The sequence below is a fragment of the Dama dama genome, chromosome X (assembly GCF_033118175.1).
Source record: "Dama dama isolate Ldn47 chromosome X, ASM3311817v1, whole genome shotgun sequence".
NCBI lineage: Eukaryota > Metazoa > Chordata > Mammalia > Artiodactyla > Cervidae > Dama > Dama dama.
In genome coordinates this window covers 99,113,395-99,135,838 of record NC_083714.1, presented here as the reverse complement: position 1 = coordinate 99,135,838, position 22,444 = coordinate 99,113,395, and the positions used below count along the sequence as shown (strand labels likewise).

General features: G+C 51.0%; 1 protein-coding gene across 1 annotated transcript; it reads left to right on the top strand.

Moving 5' to 3' along the window:
- The first annotated feature begins 4,051 nt into the window (after window positions 1-4,051).
- On the top strand, window positions 4,052-17,417 carry SUV39H1 (SUV39H1 histone lysine methyltransferase). Its single transcript, XM_061137149.1, has 6 exons — window positions 4,052-4,167; window positions 6,235-6,380; window positions 7,766-8,428; window positions 14,596-14,742; window positions 14,838-14,967; window positions 15,702-17,417. The coding sequence occupies exons 1-6, from the start codon at window positions 4,149-4,151 to the stop codon at window positions 15,833-15,835; spliced, it is 1,239 nt and encodes a 412-aa protein (XP_060993132.1). The 5' UTR covers window positions 4,052-4,148; the 3' UTR covers window positions 15,836-17,417.
- The last annotated feature ends 5,027 nt before the right edge of the window (window positions 17,418-22,444 follow it).

The window sequence follows — 22,444 nt, the reverse complement described above, 5'->3', positions numbered from 1 at the left end:
CTGGACCTAAAGAGAAAGGAATCAACCATGTGAATATTTAGAGGGAAAGGCCTTCCAGGCAGAGGGAATAGCCAATGCAAAGGCCCTGAGGTGGGAAAAAGCTCGGTGTGAGGCTGAATGTGGTGAATGAGTGAGTTATTTGTACACTTATTTTAAAAAAGGTGCAATCAACACAGTGTTAGATCAAGAGAGCACTCAATGATCAGACTTCCCACTCTCCATCCACACAACTCCTACACTAGGATCCTGCTGGGCAGGATCCCCCTCTCAATGCCAAAATTTGATTCTGCCTGGTTCCCAGTGCAATCTAAGTCCTGGCCAATGGCAATGAAAGAGGCAAAGATTTAATAATCACATAGATCTGCTCTAGATCCCAGGCAAGAAGACTCACTTCTGAGCCTCAGTTTCCTCATCTATACAATGGGGGCAACAATATGTAACCTATTTTCAACTGGGATCCCACTGGGTCACCCTCCTCCTCTATAACTTGCTCTCCAGAGGGCGAAAAAGGCCCAATTCAAAACTGTCCCTGGTGTTCAAAGCTGTTTCCAAGGGGGTAATTAGAAACTATTGTACATCAAAGCCTAGAATAGAGGGGTCTACCCCTTCCCATTTCTGAAACCTGGTGGATACAAGATCTCAGGTTTCCTACCTTCAGAGTAGGAAGAGAGCAGGGAGGAAAATAAAGGTGAGGGGGAATTCAAAGGGGGCAGACTTTTTCCATCTGCAAGATCAGTGCAAGAATTTCTGAACCATCCAAGGGCAGCTTAAGGGGTTAGAGGAGGGTGGAGGTGTAAGGAGTAGGAGCTGACTTTGCCCCTTAAGAATTTCCCTGCAGCCATGGAAGCTGGAGAAGGAGGGAGTCCTGGGTTCCCTTGAATTCTTTCATTATTCTTCATCCTTTACTCCACTCCCCACCCCACCCTGGTTGGGTTCCCATGGCAAGCACTGAGTCTAGGAAGGGCCTATCATATCACTTCTACCCCCGCCAAATCCAGAGTTCCATAACCCTTTGGGCAGGCTTTGTCCTGGAAAAGACCTTACATCATACAACCTCTGAATCCGCAGGAGCATTGGCTAGAGCAAGCACAGATGTGGGGTAAAAGAGTTGACTATGGGGAAGTTGCTTGACCTCTCTGGGTCTCAGTTTCTTCAGTCTTTAAAATGAAGATACAAATGCTTACTGTAATCACGGGGTTGTGACAAGAATGAAAGTAGATAGTGTTTGCAAAGTTCCTGGTTCCTTGTAGGCATTTATAAACATGAGATGCTGTTTCTGCTGTTGTTACCATTTTTTTATTGGGTGTCGCTGATCCTGAGTCACCACTGATTATAAAATGCACCATTATTCTATATATTACTTAAAAAGACAAAAAAAGTACTTTCAGTTAAGTTATGACCCATCAGTGCTTTTAAGACAGTCTGATTTTGGAGATGTTAAACAATTAAGTGCTTCTAGGGCCCTGGCTGACAATGTTTCTTAACCTGAATTCCGATTCCACATGTATGTTCATTTGTGAAACTCATTACATGGGGTCACCACCCATGGTCTCCTTGTTTTTCTGTATGTGTGGTACACTCCAATGTGAGGTTTATATTAAAAGCCAGTCAAACTTGTGCAGCATGGAAAGGATAAAATCTTGTATTGGCCCTGCACTGGGAGAAGTAGTCTACAGAGTATGCACTAAATTAATGCTGAGTGAACAGATGAGCAGCTGGGTGTAGGACACAGTGATAATAGGGTCTTTTCTTACTTTGAGGTCTCCTAAAAAGATGCTAGCCCAGAAAGATTCATTTCCCAGATGAGCAAGAGATACCCACCCCAAGGTCACTCATCCAAGGTTTTACAGATGAAGAAACTGCCTAAGGTCCCACACTTTAGTGAAGGGTTGAGTTTGGATTGTACCCAGGTAGTTGGGCTCTAAAATCCAAGCCTTTACCCACTATACTATCCTATTTAGGGAAGACTGAGGGATGGTCCCCAACACCTGTAAACCACTACATCTTCCCCAGATTCAGGCAGAAAGAGGTCATGCCAAAAAAAAGAAAAAGAAAGAGCTCATGCCTTAAACTACTTTTGTGGGTTGGACAGGCCTCCTGGCTCCTAGGAGTGGGATGGTCCTGCCTGCCTGGGGAGACTGGGGTCATGTGAGGACCAGCATCTGACTGTTCTAGAAGTAATAAGGGAGAGAAGAAGAATTCACGGTGAGACTTCCACTGTTAACTGTTCCACCCATGGCAAGCAGGGGCTAATGGAACCTCATCCTGACCAGTCATTTCTCCAGCTGGCTCACAGTTGGACTGGCAGGCACAGAATAACCATTTGGTTGACTACATAAAGCATGGAGCATCAGGGAGAGGGGCAATTTGAGGACATGACAGCATGGTTTATTGACACTGTGAGCTACTTAAAATCTGACTGAATTACAGCCTGCTTGGGACTGGCTGGGGCTGATGACCTGATGGTGCAAAAGAGAGGCAGCCTCCTGATGGACTTACAGGTTGACTGACTGATGACCCATGCTGTTGCTGCCTGCCTGGGTAGCCAGATGTTGTGAATGGCTGACTATTGCTAGGAATCACACCGGAGGGTGTGTGTGGATGTTACACTGTCTGGGAGTGTGTAAAGGAGATCTGCTCAGTCGCTCAGTCGTGTCCTACTCTTTGCGACCCCATGAACTGCAGCCCACCAGACTCCTCTGTCCATGGAATTTTCCAGGCAAGAATACTAGAGTTGGTTATCATTTCCTACTCCAGAGGATCTTCCCAACCCAGGGATCAAACCTGTATCTCCTGCCTTGGCAGGCAAATTCTTTACTACTGAGCCACTGGGAAGCCCCTAAAGGAGGTCTACCCTGAGGGAATTTCAGGTTGACTGATGGACAGATCTGTGGCTGCCTGATAGGCAACTATATCTAGTGACTGACTGTCTACTGTGAACAAATCACAGCATGCTTGACAGACCGTGTGATCAGTCAGATGTTGAGAATGGCTACCTGGTTGACTGATACAAGGGGCAGACTGAATGATTCACAGGCCAGCTGGCCCACTGAAAAATCAGTGTGTAGCTGCCTGAAACCATGGCTGTCTGCAGACAGAATCACATCCACCCTAAAGGGCCCGGGGGTCAGAGAATGCTGACTTATCGACCAATGGAGAGTATGCCTTGCCTGAGAAATGACAGATTGCTGGCCACTGACAGGTGGCCTGGAGGCTTTAGCTGCTGTGAGTACGTGCTCTGGGGAAATAAACTGCCTGATCATGGCATGAATGGGGAGGAACCTGAGAGAATTACGGAGTGACCAGCTGACAGTGGAGAGTGTAGCCCACACGACAGGGCTACATTCGATGTTGACAATGACAGCCTGTCCTGACATAATCACAGCCAGCCGGAGGGCCCAGCTGGCTTCCTGGGCGGTGGTGAGATGATTTCCCCCAGGGAATTCGGAGCTGCTCCCAGGGCCAGGGTAGATGGAGAGCCTGGCTACTGGACAGACTGATGGTGTGATGAAGGGACAGTCTAAGGGAATGACAGGCTGGCTGACAGCAGCATAGCTGTTGTCAACGCCATTTGTCTGCCTCGGGGGCCTCGCAGCTGGCCTGAAAGCAAGAAAGGATGCTGCTACTGACAGACTGACAGCGTGAATGGCGGGCGGGGGTCTGATGAGACAGTGGTAGTGGTGATGGATTTCAGTCGGGTGACTGCCCAAGCAGCTGTATGTGGCGGTAGTCCACCTGGGGAGTCGCGGCCTGCTTGGGGTTAAAATATGGTGACGGACTGACTGACGGAGGTAATTGGGGGTCTGACAGGACGGAGAATCCCCTCTTGCGGCTGGCTGACAACGTGATTGGCTGACAGCGTGACAGACAGACCGGCGTGCGGGCAGGGCCTCCGGCAACCTCAGCCGCCCTTGCTGCCGCTGCCGCTGCCGCCCCCCAGACGCACTCTCGCAAAGCACTGGCGAGCACCCGCCTTCGGGACCGAGCCGGGTGGCTGGGAGGGGTCCGGTCACGGCTCGCCGGTTGGTCCGCGCAGGCGCTGCTCGTTGCACGGCGCGGCCAATAGGCTGCGCGTTCTCGGCCACGCCCGCGCGAGCTCTCTTCTCGCGAGGCCGGTTAGGCCCGAATGTCGTTAGCCGTGGGGAAAGATGGCGGAAAATTTAAAAGGTGAAGCAGTGGCGGCAGCGATGCGGGCCCGCTGGCAGGCTGGGTGGGCTGGAGGGGTGGTGTCGCGGACTCGGGGCCCCCGGCGTCCAAGGCCACCGGGCCGGGAGCCGGAAGGTCGGCGCCTGAAGGCTGGGGCTCGAGGCGCGCGGGCCTGGCGCGCGGGGCTGGGCGGGGCTGAGGGGAGGGGGCGCGTGCCTTGGAACGCGGCGGGCGCGGGGCTAAGTGGGGACGCGAGAGGGGGGCGCGCGCCGCGGATTGCGACCGGACGGCGCGCGCACGCGCGGGGGCTTGTTGGGGGAGGCCGCGCCCGCGCGCGGGAAAATTGGCCGCCGGTGACCGTTACCCTCTTGGTGTCCACGCGAGACGCCGGAAGGGGAGGGAGGGAAGGGGACGGACCTCCTTTTCAGAGTTGGGGGCCAGGGGATTCTTCAGGGGGAGGATATCTGCTCGCAGCGTGATGGGGGAAGGATTTGCGGCAGAGAGAACTCCCCCAGGAAGAGGGGAAGAGGGCTTCCCTAATGGGAGAGCTGGGCTCCCTCATGCGCAGGCAAAGAGGGGTGACTCAGTGTGTTGGGGAAGGTGGGCCCCTCTGGATGAGGGAAGCTGCGGGGAGGATGGGTTCCACAGGTGTGAGGGGGAGCTCTGAGGGTAGGAGAGTCCACCTGTGGTCAGTGCGGAGACAGCAGCATATGTGAGTTGGGATCACATTAGTTGGGGCTTCAAATGCAAGTTTGCAAGGGAGAGGCATCATAGGGAAAGGAAGGCGTGGGTACAGGCCGAGTCTCCACTAGGCCTGTCTAAGAGGAGGGGTGGAAATGCACACGTAATAATTTTGCAAAGCTCTTGTACATTTGTAGGTTGACATCTAGAGTATTTCACCATGAGTTTCGGGTTTTGTAATGTAAGGTAGAAAATATTAAACATTTTTAAAAGATGAAACAGGATGAGGACTTGACTGATTACATTTGGAACAAGGGTTTTGTGAAATGATTTGATAGAATGGCTTCTAAAGCACAGCAATCAAGAACATGCCTTGAACCAAAAGAAGTCTTTTAAATTAAAAAATTGTCCTGAAAAATTGTGGTAGCCCCCCCCCCCACTAACCTATTTGTTCTGTCTGTTCTTGAATTCAGAGCACACTCCTTTGGGCGAGCTTTACCCTTCACAGAAATATGAATGAGACAAAATCAAAATGCAGCCTAAAAAAATATATCTTATGGATTTTAAGGCACCCACATGAATCATTTGGGGACGATTCCTATAATCTAATACCACTCCACAATCTCTTATTCTTAATTCCAAAATCTAAAAAGCCCTGAAAACTTAAATTTGGTGTCATTCAGTGGCAAAATTAGGCTGTCACTGCCACTATCTTTCATCTTTCTCTTATGCAGTGTGAAAATTCACTTTTTCTGCAGAACTATTAATGTGTTTGATTATGGCTTGATGCCCTTGACCACACTAGGGCTGTGTTAGGGAATGTAGGGGATATACCTAGAACTACACTTGTAAAATCCCCCAAAAAGAATTTGGATTCTAAAACACCTGGCACCAGGAGTTACAGATGAGACTGTGGACCAGTCTTTCCAGTTAATGCCTTTGTCTGGTGCCCTGGAGGCTTTAATTCCATCCCTACCCACCCACCTTGGGACAGTGCACCCTACTGAGATGGGGATTTTTCTCTTTCTTTTGCAAAGTGGGGAGAATGACAGTTAGGTCCTGAACTCCTAGGAGGTTTGCAGGCAGCTTAAAGAATGATATAGAGGGAGCTGGAAGCTCCGGAGGAGGGGTGGGGAATAGATTCCTTTAGGACGATCTGATCCATGCAGCAGAAACCACTTAGAAGTCTGCTGCTCCAGGGTAAGCCGTGGACAGTGGGCACTGGGGTAGATGGGAGTGGCACATCTTTGTTGTAGAAGGGTCTTAGCATTGGGAAGGCCTGTGGATTAAATTTCAGTGACTCTGAGGTAGTCCTTTGGAAGTCCCAGGGATGATTTGGGGTCCTCTTTGACCCCTGGCCTCACCAAGATGCCCAGCAATAGTTCTTCCTGGCCCTCTTTGTTCTAGGCTGCAGTGTGTGTTGCAAATCTTCTTGGAATCAGCTACAGGACCTGTGCCGCTTAGCCAAGCTCTCCTGCCCTGCCCTTGGCGTCTCCAAGAGGAACCTCTATGACTTTGAAGTCGAGTACCTGTGCGATTACAAAAAGATCCGCGTGAGTCTGGGGTGACTGTGGCCAGGGCAGAGGTGACTCAAGGAAGCTGGCTTCCTGCCCCCCTCCTCCCCCATTACCCACATCTGTTTCCAAAAGCAGTTTTCTCCTCTGATCTTAAAAACGTAGGATTAGTAGGCCCTCTTATCATCTCCATTTTACAGGTGGGAAAACCAACTGGCTTTCTGAGAAGGGCAAGAGCCAGAAAGAATCCCTAAATAAATCTCTCCTCCCACCTCCCTCTGAATACAAACCAATTGCAAAGATTGAGATGCTGAGCCCAGGAGTGGAGATAACGATAGCTAATGGTTTTGATGATGATGGACAGGGAAGCCTGGCATGCTGCAGTCCATGGGGTCACAAAGAGTCTGACAGGACTGAGCGACTGAACTGAACTGAATGGTTTTGAGCACTTTGTATGCCAGGCACTTTCTTTTAGAAACTATTTTAATCCCACCAGCAACATTGTAAAATGGCAACTGTTACTGTTGCCGGAGTAGATAATGGCAGGACAGTTAAGAGAACAGCCTGGAGCCAGCATGCTTCAGTTCACATCCAGGCTGTGTAACCCTGGAAAACTTACCCAAATTCTCTGTACTTCATTTTCCTCATCTATAAAATGGGGATGATTAGCAGTATCTACCTTATATAGAGTTGTGAGGGTTAAATTAGCTAATAATACATATAAGTTGCTTAGAACAGTACCTTCTACATAAAGAATGCTAGACAAATATCTGCTCTTTTTTTCTTATTTACAGGATGAGGAAACTGAGACCCAGTGAGGTTAAATAACTGCCTGAGTTTAAGTCTGCACTACTAGGGAGCGGCAGATTCAGGATGTGTACCCAACGTGTTTAGTTGTAGAATCTGTGTAGTTAAACTCTATCCTGTAGTGCCTCTCAGCAAGAAAAGATCCTTCTGGCTGCTGTGTGGAGAACAGACCTAGGGGTGAGGGTGGAAGCAGAGGGACAAGTGAGGAGGCTGCTGCTGTATTCCAGGCGAGCAATGAGGGTGGTGACAGAGATTTAAAGTGTAGGATTCTGGATGTAGCTTGAAGGATTTCCTGAGGGTGGATGTGGGGAGTGTGAGAAAAAGGAGTCAAAGATGACTCTGAGAGGTGAAGCTGAACAGCTAGCAGGAGGGAATAGGTTTGGGAGATAAAATTAAAAGTTGGATTTAGACAGATAGTAAGGGGAAGAGAGGGATTTGAACCTAGTGAGCCTCACTCTGAGAGCCCATGTTTTTTAATCACTGCAAAGAGTCATTCTAGGAAAGGAGCAGTTTGGGTGTTGCCCACAGGCGTTGGGATGGAAGTGCCACAAGAGCTGGCCCAAGGGTCTCATCTGTCACTTACAGTGCCCCCACCCCTTCCCCACCCCCCCCCCCAGGAACAGGAGTATTACCTGGTAAAATGGCGTGGGTACCCAGACTCCGAGAGCACCTGGGAACCACGGCAGAATCTCAAGTGTGTGCGCATTCTCAAGCAGTTCCACAAGGACTTGGAAAGGGAGTTGCTCCGGCGGCACCACCGGTCGAAGCCACCCCGGCACCTGGACCCAAGCCTGGCCAACTACCTGGTGCAGAAGGCCAAGCAGAGGCGGGCATTGCGGCGCTGGGAGCAGGAGCTCAATGCCAAGCGCAGCCACCTGGGACGCATCACCGTGGAGAACGAAGTGGACCTGGATGGCCCCCCACGGGCCTTCGTGTACATCAACGAGTACCGTGTTGGTGAGGGCATCACCCTCAACCAGGTGGCTGTGGGCTGTGAGTGCCAGGACTGTCTGTGGGCACCGGCCGGAGGCTGCTGCCCTGGGGCGTCACTGCACAAGTTTGCCTACAATGACCAGGGCCAGGTGCGCCTGCGAGCTGGGCTGCCCATCTACGAGTGCAACTCCCGCTGCCGCTGTGGCTATGACTGCCCTAACCGCGTGGTACAGAAGGGCATCCGCTACGACCTCTGCATCTTCCGCACGGATGATGGACGTGGCTGGGGTGTCCGCACGTTGGAGAAGATCCGCAAGAACAGTTTCGTCATGGAGTACGTGGGAGAGGTAGGGAGACAGGGCTGGGTGGGTGTGTATGGCTTTCCCCACTGTGTGTTCCCACCCTGAGCGCCTGCCTCTCCCCGCTGTATGCCCAAAACTCTCCTGCTTTCCCTGGGGGGAAGGTGTTGAGGGGGTAACCTGAGTGTGAGAGGGACATCCTGGCAGGGGCACATATTCCACGCTGGTAGTTAAAGGCACGTTGAAATACCTTCAAACCGAGTTGACTTCATAAGGGTACCTAGCAAAGAGGTAAGTGGGAACTGAAATCCAGACAGCATTCCTTTTAACAGGCCACATGGTCTGCACAGGATTGCATCATCTAAAAAGGCACTTCCTCTTCTCATTTCATGAGGGCATGAGGGTCCAGCTTATCACCAGGCAGTGTCTGCCCAGGAGCACTTTTTTTTTTTTTTTTTTTAACTAATCTGCACAAAAGGAACACAGTCTGCCTTGGGCGGGAAGCGGGGGCAGGGTTGGCTACCTCCCCCTCTAGCCACTGCAGGACACTGGGGCAAAGCTGATGCTGTGTTAGGCAGGCTATTTGCATGCCAGACAACATCTTAGGGGCTTCACATGTTCTCAGTCCATTTGCTCCTGTAACTGTCTACGTGGGCATTTGGGTGGTATCCTTCCACCCAAATGGCGTGGCCGCCTAGGTTCTTTCCCTCTTGTGCCTTTACCATGTCTTAGAGCTGCCTCTGATCCTCAGTGTTGCCTGGTGGGTGGGTTGAGGGGGGCAGAAGGGGAGGTCTCTAATTGGCCGGGCCAGGATGCGGTGCATATCATGTCTGCCCACACCTATTGGCTGGAACCGAGTCATGGGCCTTACTTTAGTTCAAAGGCAGCTGCGAAGCATGATTCAGCCATATGCCCAAGTGGAAAACAAAAGGGGGTTGGGTGAATAACTAGCAGGTGTCTGCAACAGCAAGTTCTGAAGTGGGTCGTGGTGGGCATTTGGGGTGAGACAGTTGTTTGTTACATAGGACCGTCTCATGCATTGGGGAACATTTAACATCCCTGGACCATGACCATTTAAATCCATGAGTGTACCTTGTCACAGGGACAGCCCCAGACACCTCTGTATTTCTGTGGGTCTCTTAGGGGTGTGATACAGCTGGGAGGTGACAGCATTGGCTATAGTGATAACAGTGATGAAGAGGAGAGGCTCCTGTTCTGAGGAACTATGTGTGTGTGCTTAATTGCTTCAGTCGTGTCTGACTCTTTTCGACGCTATGGACTGTAGCCTGCCAGGCTCCTCTGTCCACGGCATTCTCCAGGCAAGAATACTGGAGTGGGTTTCCATGCCCTCCTCCAGGGAATCTTCCTGACCCAGGGATTGAAGCCATGTCTTAACATCTCCTGCATTGGCAGGTGTTTTTTTTTTTTTTTTTTTTTACGACTAGCACCACCTGGGAAGCCCTGGGGAACTATAGAGAGGGTCATAGCCCCAGGGCGTGGGGGGAACAGAAACTGTCTAGAGACTGAGCAGTCCACACTGCAGAGGACCCTGACAGTCTGAACGAAGAGATATCCACACCCCAGACAATCCTGGGGGTCAGGTGGAGTAAATGTCCACGTGTCGAGGGACTTTACAGTCTAGAGGAAGGAGGAGGCGGCCACAGCTCAGAGGGTTCCTGATAGTCTGTAGGAAGAGGTGTCTATGTCCCAGCGTGACCCAAGGAAGAGGGCAAGCTCTCCATAGGACCCTGGCAGTCCGAGTTAAGAAGTGTCCACGCTCAAGCTGCCCTGACAGTCAGGAAAGTGAAATGTCCTCACCCCAGTGGGATAGTGACAGTCAAGAAGCTCAGGTGTACACCAAAGAGGCTCTGACAGCCTGGAGGAAGTGTCCACACCCTCAGAGCCCTGACACTCCAGTGGAGATATTCAGGTCTTAGAGGGAGAGCAACAGTGTGGAAGAGATGTCACAACCCAGAGGGGTCGTAGCCATGCAGGGGAGGAGGTGTCCATACCCACAGGATTCAGTGGTCCTGAGGAAGTCCAGAGCAGGGGTGTACCTAGCTTCACTGCACTGGCCATCTCTGGAGGAGTTGTCAGCAGCACAAGAAGATGCTGACAGGCGAGGAGGAGGAACAGTCTTCAGCTCATTGGCACCCCCAAGGGCCCACGAGCCTGACTCTTTTCACACCATTCTTCCTTAGCATCCTTACTCCTCCATGCTATAAACATGGCAGTTACTGGGGACCCTCTCATTTCCTACCCTCACTCTTCCCACATTCTCTTCAAGGTATTTCTTGGCTTCCCTCCTGCCACATTCAGTGACTTCCAGGCCCACCTCTGACATCCTTAGACCTATGGGTGCTCCTGATGGCAGCACAGGCCCCCAAACATGGCCAGGTCCAAAACCATCCCCCTGCATCCCACTCTGACAAGGCAGCATGGCAGAGGGCTCAAGAGGATGGAGTCTGGGTGCCTGAGGCTGAATCCCAGCTCCACCACTCATCAGCAGTCACTTAACCTGTTTGTCTTAGTCTCCTAATCTGTGTAACGGGAATGATAATAGCACCCACCGCATAGACTTGTTCCAAGAACTAAAGTGAGTTATGATGTGTGAAGCATTTGGTGTTCAATACACAGTAAGTCTTCAAACAACGTTAGCCATTATAGTCCAAAATTCATGGAGAAGGAAATGGCAACCCACTCCAGTATTCTTGCCTGGAAAAGTCCATGGACAGAAGAGACTGGCGGGCTGCAGTCCATTGGGGTTACATGACTGAGCATGTGTGTGACATGCTCACATGACGTATTACATGACGAGGGTGGAGGGAGATGGGTTGGTAGCAATAAAGTGGTAGAACTAAAAAAACAAACAAACAAAAACAAAATTCAGAACATCCAAAATGCCCAGACATCAAAAATTTCTGTAGCCTACCTGGCTGCAAAAGCCAACCTGACTGGATATATGCCTATTTGTAGTGTGTTTACCCCACTTGGTGTGCATATTCGTCATTTTGCAGAAATATTAACTTACTTGATTATGTGGTGCTGGCCTCCTGGGTGTTACATAATTGGGGGCATACCTCTGACCCCCTTCACTCTGGAACCCAGTTCACTCTCCACCTCTGCTCTGTCAGTCCCCACACCAGCTGTGCTTCCACGTTCATCGAAACATCACCACCCTAACCCACCAGAGAACATAGCCTAGTTTATCCATTCTGAAACAGGCACTTTCTTCATGTTTTTTTCAACTCTGAAATGAAGGTGAACCTCACTTTAATTAGTTTAATTACATGATGGCATATCATCATTTAATTAGCAGAAGTTTTTCTTTTCTTGGGAAAGGGCACACAAAAGAAGGGAGCCTGTTAGATTTTGACAAGCTACAGTACTCAGCCACTCCTAACACGAAAACAAACAGAAACCCCTTTCACATATCTGAACTTGTTGGATTCTTACAACAGCCCCTGTCAAGTTGGGATTATTGTGCTCTCCATTCTACAGATGAGAAAACTGAGGCACAGAGAGGTAACGTGCCCAAATGTCTAAAACTGGTGTCCTGCCAGACCTGGTGGAGTGTTGTGGTTTGGGTTTGTTTGTTTTATTTGGCTGAGAAAACAGGCACAGGGAGAGAACATTCAGGATCCCATACCCGGGAGGGGGCAGAGCAGCAACTGGTTTCTGAGTCTTCTGGTTCCCATTCCCATCAAAATCCTTTCCCGGCTGCCAGCTTCTAGCCCATCTATCTTCCCCAGTCACTCTGGTAGGGAGCAGGGACATGGACTGTTTCGGTCTCAAGTTTTTGGGGTGGACCAACCCTTACAGAGTGGGGCTGAAAAGAAGCGAGAAGGAACCATTTGTGCCCTGCAGGGTCTGCAGTGTGACTCACTGATGGGGAGACTGAGGGAGCAAGTAGGAGAAGAACAGACAGGAAAACAGAAACTGGGGAGGAGGTGGGCATTCCGTCTGGCTGGGGAGGGACCCAAAGGGAAAAACCAGCCCAGGCACCACCTGGTCTGCTCGTGAGCGCAGGAGAGGCTGCCCTTTGATCCCAGGCTTCTAGAGGCGGTGGTGGGTGGGGAGCGGGAGCTTCAGGAAGGCTGCACAGATAAGTGACATCTGTGGGAGCTGACATCAGAAGGTAGAGTGTGTTCCCTGGGAGGTGGAGGGAGGCTGACCTTGATGTACTCCTACTCAAAATGCTTCTGTGACTCCTGTTTTGTCCCACAGGGGAGAGTCCCCACTCTTCAATCTGGTCAAAGCCCTTTTGTGATCTGCAGTTCCCTTTAGATGGTATCTCTCTTTTCCACTGCCCCTCAAGCTCTAAGCACTAACTAGACTGTGATCCATGAAGGCCAGACCGGGCCTGGTCCCTGAACTCTCCCGCCAATGACCCCCGAGGGCCAGGACCAGTCTGGTCCTGTGTCTCCCCCACCCAACTGTGACCCCTGAGTACTGGGACCAGGCACAGGGTAGGCCCCATGAAAATCCACTGAATGAATGAGTGAACAAACAAAAATTGGGATGGGGAAACCAGGTTCCTCAAGGAATGGAGCTGGAGTATGGGGCAGTGAGCAGCATGGCCCAAGGGATAAGCCTGCGTCTTCTAAGGGGGCTGTTGATCAGCCTTCAGCACGGAGCAGAGGCTGGAGGTGATGATGGAGGAGGCAGGGAGGAGGCTAGAGAAAACAGAGGTTGGTCACAGGCTGGCATGAGAATGAGCAAGAAAGGAGGGTGGGGTGGGTCTCAGGCTTATGTCCAGTGTGGAAGGAGGGTAGTGGTGGGCGGTGGTCTCTGACAGAGGGAGAGGAAAGGAAGATGGGATGTGGCAAAAAGAGTACCTGAGCTGCCTTTAGAACCACTGCTGGACAGAGGTCAGGGCTCCGAGCTAGAGAGCGGAATACACGACAGGTGTCTGCTGCAGGTCAGTGGCGTACTGCGCTGACACCTGTGGCTGATAGGCAGCAAGAACCCAGGAGTGGAGAATGAGGCTGACCCTGGTCTAGGGGAACCCAGGCTGAGGAAGGGGAAGTCTCTGCTACTGGTGGGACCTCACCCAGAGGCAGCATGGTTGGGGATTACCAGAAGGCTGTGGTTGACCAGGAAGAGGGGACACGAGGGATAGAGAGGAGGGGTGGTGTGTGGCGGGGGTTGGGGTGGGGAGTCTGTCGCCAGCACTTGGGAGGCAAGGACAGGCTGGGCTAGGATAGTGGTCCAGTTACTAGGACAGGCAGGGACCCAGCTGGGGAGGAGGATATGCCTCTTGCTGTCTTAAATACCAGCTGTTGGCAGTGCACAATGTTAGACCTGAGTGAGGTGGTCTCATCTGTGCTCTGGTCTCACTTTCCTCTTCCTTCTCTCTCTGAGTTTTTAGCCTCCACCTTTTGTGTGTGTGTGTGTGCTATCAGACTCTCTGGGGTCTTGGCCTTTTTTCTGGACCCGGGACCTTTGCATTAAGATTCTGTGTGTCTAACTCTGCCTCTGGCTCTGGCATCTGAGTCTCTCTCTCATTCATTCAGTCTCCTTCTCATTCATTCAGTCTCCCTTTCCCCAGGCCTCTCTTGCTCACTATGTGCTTTTTGCTGTCTACACTGCCCTGCATAGGCTTCCCAGGTGGAACAGTGGTAAAGAATTCACCTGCCAGTGCAGGAATCATAAGAGACATGGGTTTGATCCCTGGGTTGGGAAGAACCCTTGGAGAAGGGAATGGCAACCCACTCCAGTATTCTTGCCTGGAGAATCCCATGGACAGAGGAGTCTGGCGGGCTACAGTTCATGGGGTTGCAAAGAGTTGGACACGACTGAGAACACAGTGCACACACACCGACCTGCACTGGCTTGATTCTCTTGTGCTGGGTCTTTCAGTGCCTCAGGCTCTCTTGCCCTGGATCAGCCTCTCACTCCCACTCTCCCCGCCCTTCTCTGTTCAGCCCTGGGTCTTTTTCTTCCTCACCTTTGATGTAGGTCTCTCACTAAGGGCGTTTCTCTCTCTCTCCTGGACCTTGTGGCCGGCCTCCACCTACCATTGAGAGACTCACCATACCCTCCAGAGGCCCGAGAAGGACTGGCAGCCCTTGTGTGTTGCTGCTGAGCCAGCCACAGGGGTGCCTCCTTGCTCCCTTGTTCCCCTCCAGGGGGCCAAGTTGGGGGTCAGAAGCTGTGCTGGCTTTCCTGAACCTTCTGGGCCAACCTCCTCTCCCCTGTGGCCTTCTCCCCAGATCATTACCTCAGAGGAGGCAGAGCGGCGGGGCCAGATCTATGACCGCCAGGGTGCCACCTACCTCTTCGACCTGGACTACGTGGAGGATGTGTACACTGTGGACGCCGCCTATTACGGCAACATCTCCCACTTTGTCAACCACAGTGTGGGTACCCGCAGGTGGGCAGGGGGTTGGGAGGAGCAGGCTGGGGCCCCTCCTCACCCTCCTGCCGTGTTTTTTTTTTTTTTTTTTTTGCCCAGTGTGACCCCAACCTCCAGGTGTACAACGTCTTCATAGACAACCTTGATGAGCGGCTGCCCCGCATTGCTTTCTTTGCCACCAGAACCATCCGGGCGGGCGAGGAGCTCACCTTTGATTACAACATGCAAGGTGGGGGTGGCAGGGGACTGGGGGCAGGGACACACAATGACATGGGACATGAGGACCCCTCCCCAAGGAGCTTTAAGATGCTCTTCCTCACTCCCAGTCTCCTATCTGGACTCCTGGATTCATGCCTACCCTTTGGGGATCCCTTCATTCCTAACCACTGGACCCCAAGCCTGAGACCCTCATATCAACTTCTCCTAAGGCTCCTGGGGGAGGATGTTTGGCTCAAGAGTTGAGACACTCCTCCTGATTGCAATCTTATCTGAATTTCCCCAGTCCCCCAACCTTCACTGCTCCTAACCCCCTTTGACCTTCCTCATTCCAAGCCTCTGGACACCCTTGTGGCCTCCAGCCAGTCCCTTTCTTGACAAACTAGCCACCTCTGAGACACTCGAGGGGAATCTTTGGCAGGAGAGTTCAGATGCCCCTCTGGATGCCCAGGTGACCCTCCATTCCTGACCCCTGTCTGACACAACCCTCTTGGTCACCCCTGACAGCTCCCTGCCTCCTCCGAGAACCCTCACTCCCTGGCCATCTTCCTAACACCTGAACACCCCCCTAGTGGAAGCCCTGGCCCCTGCCTGAAACCACCAACCCCATGACCCGCTACCTGACTCACATCTCAGACCTGCTCCCCACCCCTCAGACCCCTGGGTCCTATGGTAAAAAGGGCAGCGGGACCCCTCCATCTTGGCCTTCTGTCTAACAAGTACCCCCCTCTGGCTGTGACTCCACAGTGGACCCCGTGGACATGGAGAGCACACGCATGGACTCCAACTTTGGTCTGGCTGGGCTCCCCGGCTCTCCCAAGAAGCGGGTCCGCATTGAATGCAAGTGTGGGACTGAATCCTGCCGCAAATACCTCTTCTAGCCCCATGAAGTCTGAGGCCAGACTGACCAGGGGGGCCTAAAAAGCTGCCCACCCCACCCACCCATTGCTGCCCTCCTGTTGAAGAACGACTGCCAGGGCCTCCTGCCTGCCTCCGCCTGCCCCCTGCTCAGGGCTGCATGGCCATGGGGAGGACGGACTCCAGGAGTCCCCTCTCCTTGTCCCAGCCCCATCCATGGGTTGCACTTACAAACCCCTGCCCACCTTCAGAAGTGATTTTTCAACACCAGGACTTTCTGCAGTTGGGATTCATGGCCTAGCAAGGCGGTCCGAGGGATGAACCCCAGCCCATACCCAAAGTAGAAACATTTGTTTGTGCACCTGCTTCTGGCCAGAGCTTGAAGGGTCTGCTGCAGGCCCTCTCCCTACTGCCCCAAGGGTGTGAGGAAGCACTCCCAGGACAGGCTGACCCCAGAGCCCAGGATTCCCAGCCCATTCACCCCCCCACCCACAGAAATGTGCTAGTGAAAAGAGGGGGGGTGTCTTCAAGGGCTGCAGGCTGTGGCTAGGTCCTGCTCATGCTTGCATGCTGGCTGGTGTTGGCCTGCCAGCTGTAGGGTCTCCTTTTCAGAGCTGTGCCTCTGAGAAGCAGACACCCACATGCCACTAGAGGAGAGTGGATGCCCATGGCCTGTTGGCCAGTGAGAGGCAGCCCAGACTTTGCCTGTCCTTAAGGTGGGCAACCCACTCCAGTATTCTTGCCTGGAAAATCCCATGGACGGAGGAACCTGGTAGGCTACAGTCCATGGGGTCGCAAAGAGTCGGACACGACTGAGCAACTTCACTAAGGTGAGCTGGGACTCAGCTCTGCCTTTGCAACAGCTAGAAGGTGCCCAGGGCTCTTGAGCTCAAAGGATGCTGGGAGCCCTTAACCTGCGGTGTGAGGACTGCTGATAGCACCCAGAGCTGGACCCGAGACCTAGCTAGGCTGTAGACAGCACTTAGACAAAACGTGCATGGATGGGGTGCTGAGGAGGTGCCAGGCACTGGGCTGAGCACCTGGTCCACGTGGATCGTCTCAGGGAAGCCTTGAAAACTATGGAGGTGGATCCCAGGAAAGGGCCCGTGTGGCAGAAGGCAAAGCACAGACCAAGAATGGGGTGGGGCTGGCTTACCCACCAGGGTGTGGCGAGGTGAGGGGAAGCCCCTGCCGCCTCCTAACCCCCCAGCCCTTTGCACTCACCTTGGGTCCTCTGGTCTCAGTTCCCTGCCCACAAATGTATAAAAGGTGAAGGCGCTGATGGCTGCCTCGTCCCTTGCTTCCCCTGTGAGGTCTTCTCTAGGAAGCCTTCCTTCCCTGACTACCTGTACACAGTGTCCCCAAGTGAGACTGTGTGCCCTGCCAGCAGATGCCAGATCTGTGTGTCTGTTTTTGTGTCCATCTGTGTGTCTGTGCTTCCCACCCCCAGACTGACCTTCAGGCTTGGACTGAATCTGATTCTCCTCTTGTATATCCCCTTGGCCTTCCCAGTCTGGGAATGGGCGTCAATAAAACAGGTTATTGACTGAAAAAACCAAGGTGTGGGGATTGAAGACCTTGTGTAGGTGAGGGTTGGGGAGATGAGAGGCTGGGAGCAGGGGTGCCCAGGAATGCAGTCCTCCAACCTCAGCCATTTAACATTCCCTGCAGTGCACCACTTGCACCGTTGTCTACATACATGCTGACCTAAAATAAGCTGGCTTTATACTTAAATGTTATCATACACTGAACAAGCAAACTAAATCCATTGCTGTTGAAATGGACAAACCATTATCACTGGCCATACATATGACACAATTCTAGCTGGATCATCCATGCTTTTCAAACTTTTGAGCCTGAAGCCTGCCTACTACATTCAAAGAGAAAAGTCTGTATGTGCTGGGGGAAGCTTTTCTGCAAATATTTATTGAAGCACCTATATGTGCCAGGGTATAAAACAGAAGAAAGAGATGGTGTTTCAAGTATACATACTTGTCTTCATCATCCTTCAACCTGAATGTGAACCCATGCCCTTTGGTTCTGCTCAGAGACCACACATGCTGTGACACAGGTACCCAAATATTTCAGAGACCTTGCACACAGGCGACAGGATCCTGAACAGCTCAGAGATCTCGGCACCTAAGCACGGGCCTCCAAACAGCTCATAGACCTTATATCCTGGACATTGACCCTGGACCTCAGGGACCTCACACCTTGGGACACATCTCCCTACAGCTCTGCAATCCCACCTGGACACGAACAACATATAACCCATGCTGCACTGAAACTAGGGGACACAAGACTTCCAAAGAACCCTGAGGCTACAAATGTTTCCCCCCCCACTGCATCCAATTTGTGGGATAGAGATTCATAAACATCTCAGAGACCTCACAACCTGTGATACTGTTCCCCAATCTATTCGGAGCCTTCACCCCTGATCATTGATTCCCAAACTGCCCAGAGACCTCAGCCTCAGATAGACCCCTGCACCCCAAACAGCAGAGCTGTGACACCCTGGACATGGACCACCCAAACACCCAAGAGAACATAGATCCCTAACTGGTTATAAAACCTCATACTTTAGACACAGACCCCTGAGTTACTAAGACACCCTGGAACACAGAGCACTAAACATTTCAGAGGCCTTGTTCCCTAGAATACAGTGCCACAAACAACTCAGACTCATGTCTTGGACACAGACTCCAAAGAACTCAGAGACTCCATGGCCCAGAAACAGACCCTGTTCAGAAAATTCTGGCCCTGGGAAACAGATCTATACACAGTTCAGAGACCCCACAACTTCCGACACAGACCTCTAAACAGTTCAGAGTCAGGGCATCCTAGGAAAGACTGAAGCATTTCAGAGACCTCATGCTTTACAACCCACATACCCAAAGAGCTCAGAGATCTGAAAGTCTGACTTCAGATCCCCACAAAACTCACAGACTTCACAACCAAGGATAAAGACCCAGCAACTTCTCAGAGAACTTCCAAACCGGGATAAAGATGGGCAAACAGTTCAGAGACCTCATATCCCAAACATGATGGTAGGGTACACCAAAACCACATCTGCTGAGACACAGGCACTAAACCAGCTCAGCAACCTCGCACTCAACAGATTCCTGTTCAGACATGTCACGAATTGGACAGAGATTCCCCCCAAACGGCTCAGAGCCTTCAACACTGAGACACGTCTGCAAACAGCTCAAAGGCCTCATGTTCTAGTTCACAGAAGAGCTCAGAGACCTGAAAATCTGGACACGGATCCTCTACAGCTTCTAGACTTCATGTCCTGTGATACAGACCCAAAAATCTCCGAGGTCACACATTCTGGACACAGACCCCAAACAGCTTAGAAACCTCATACCCTAGGCTAACATCCCCAACAAAAAAAACACAGACTGCCAAATAATTGAGAAATAGCACACCCTGGACTCAGACCTCAAAAGCACTCAGGGAACTTGCACTTTGTACTTGTATCCAGGAAGACTTCAGACACCTGACCCTCATGGACATAGATCACCAAACAGCCCAGAAACCTCACGTTCTGGGCAAAGTCAGCCCCACATGGCAGAGAAACCTCAGAACTGGGACACGGACCCACAACAGCTTGCAGACCTTGCATCAGAGAACTTCTATCCTGGGAGACAAACACAAAAACGGCTCAGACACAGCACATCCTGGCTCCCTATGCCCACAAACAAGCAACTCACATTGTGGGACAAAAACCCTCAGACTTTATTAACTTCACGCCCTGGAAAGCAGACCTGCAAACAGGCCAGAGACCTCACATATCAGATACACAATGCCAAAATGCTCAAAATTAATGAACATCACACCCTATGACACAGACCCCTACACCGCTCAGAAACTTAACAACCAGGACATGAACCCCAAAACATCCAAGAGACACCATAAACTGTTGACAGAACCCCAAACCTCTCAGAGACCTCAAACCCTGGAAACCTAGTAAGTCAGGGACCCCATTCCCTGGGATGGAGGCTCCTCCAACAGGAGTTACCTCACCCTTGGAAACACACCCCAACAGTGAGGGACCTCAACAGCAAGGGGATACAGAGCTCAGAGATCTCACGCTCTGGGACACAGAGGGTGAAGCACCTCCGAGGCCTGAGGCATTAGAAAGACCCCAAACTCTGGAAACATATCCAGAAACTGCCCCTCAAAATCGCACCCAAAGACAAAATCCCCAACATCAGCAAGAACTCATTTCCTGGGACGTGGGCTCAAAACAGTTCAGGGGGTGACACCCAAAACAGCTCAGCCACCTCACCCCTAAACAGAGACTTCTCAATGGTTCAGAAATGTCATACTCTGCACAGAAACTACCACAGAGTTGAGAGATTTCACGCACCTGGTAAAGACCTCCAAATAGCTCAGAAAACTCATTAACCAGCAACCCCCATCCCCCCATTAAAAGCTCAGAGAACTTGACCCGGGAACAAATCCCTAATGAGTCAGATAGCTCACACCCTGGGATTGAGGCCCCAAAAAGAAGAGGCCTGAAAATATGTCCCAAACAGGTCAAGAAACTCTCAAACCAAAAGAGTTCAGGGACCACAGACTCTAGGACAGTTACCCAAAAAACACAGTGAACTCACCCCTGGAATGTAGACCAGAAAGAGCTCAGAACCCCCAAATCCAGAATTCAGAAATCCTTCTGAGACTTAGGATATAGACCCTAAAATATAATTCAAAGAAAATATGCTGGATGTAGAACATCAAATAACCTCAAATCGCAGGACGCACACACCCAAACAAATCAGGAAACTCACACCCTGGGACATACATACAAAAACAGCTCAGAGAATTCAAATTCTAGGAAATACAAGCCCCGAAAGACCAGACCTCACATCCTGTGACATACTCACAAAAAGATCAAAAACCACACAGGCTGAGATACACACTTACAAGTATTTCAGAGAAACAGCATTCAGGGACATATACCACAAACATCATAGACCTCAATCCCTGCAACATTTGCACATAAACCTACAGGCATGCCACATGCTGGCATTTGTTGTTTAGTCGCTAAGTTATGTCTGACTCTTTTGCAACCCCATGGACTACAGCCCGCCAGGCTCCTCTGTCCATGGGATTCTCCAGGCAAGAATACTGGAGTGGGTTGCCATTTCCTTCTCCAGGGGATCTTCCCGACCTAGGGATCGAACCCACATCTCCTGCATTGGCAGGTAGATTCTTCTACTGCTGGGCCACCAGGGAAGCCCTGGGATACATATCCACAAACAGATCAGAGCACTCATATCCTGGGAAATAAACCAAAGAATGGATGAGGGACTCACACCCACAAAAAGACCAGAGACTCAAATCCTGAAACACAAACCCAAAACACCCTGGGACCTCATGTGCTAGGACAAGAAAGACAGGTTAAAACCTTGTGATCTGGGACACAGAGCCCCAGACAGATGAGACACTACACACTGTTGATGGACATACTAGAATAGATCTTCACATCTTGAGACACACCACCACTAGAGCTGTTGAAGTATACCCACAAACAAATGTGACACCTGGGGACATGGGTCCTCACATAGATCAAAGACTTTACACCCTTGGACATACACCCACAGATAAGTAAGAGACCTTGAAAGCTGGAAATACACACAGAACTAGATGAAAGAGCTCTCATCCTGGGACATAAACCCCCAAAGAGGTCAGATAACTCATGTCTTTGGACATACGCCCATAATCACAACAGAGACCTCAGACCCTAAGACAGAATGTCACACAGAGCATATACCATGGAATGTACACAGCAAAGGGATCAGATACTGCCCACCCTGGGACATACATTGAAAAAGGCCAGAGAGAGACACATGTTCTAGGAAATATACTTTAAAATCCTGGGAAACACATCCACAGACTAGAGGCCTCAAACATTGGGACATGCACCCCAAAATAGATCAGAGACCACACAGCCTGGGACACATATCCACAAACAGCTTGGGATTTCACATCCTGGAACAAACAGCAAGAAACAAATTAAGAGACCTTGAATGCTTGACAATACACATGAAGATATCAGGGCTGCCACACCCTGGGGCATAGAGTAACAAAATGTTCACAGACCTCACATGCTAGGAAATTAGGAAATATACACAGAAACAGATCAGAAACCGTACATCCTAGAACACACACTCAAACAGATCAAAGACATGAAATCCTGCAAAACACACCCACAAACCATTCACAAACCTTGTATCCTAGAACATACAACAAATCAGAGACCTCACATCTTGATGCCTGAAACCAAAGAGGATACAGATAACAGATCCTGAGACGGATACCCAAAACCTATCAGTGACCTGAAATTCTGGGAAGACAGCAGCAAACAGATCAGAGACCTCCCTTCAGCAAAATAGACACACAAAGTGGAGAGAGAGACACATTCCAGAATACTCATCCACAAAGAGCTCCCCAAAAAGTCATGTATTGGGAAATATGCCCACAAACACCTCAGAGACTTCACATCCTTGGACATTCACCAACAGATCAGACACATAAAAACCTACAAATCACATACAGAAACATACTGGTCCTTATATATGGGGGAATACATCCACAAATAGATGGGAGGGCTCAAGTCCTAGGGT

Coding starts and splice junctions, on each gene's coding strand:
- SUV39H1 (XM_061137149.1), top strand. Junction 6,381..7,765: donor GCGATTACAAAAAGATCCGC/GTGAGTCTGGGG, acceptor CCCCCCCCCCAG/GAACAGGAGTATTACCTGGT. Junction 14,743..14,837: donor CCCACTTTGTCAACCACAGT/GTGGGTACCCGC, acceptor TTTTTTGCCCAG/TGTGACCCCAACCTCCAGGT.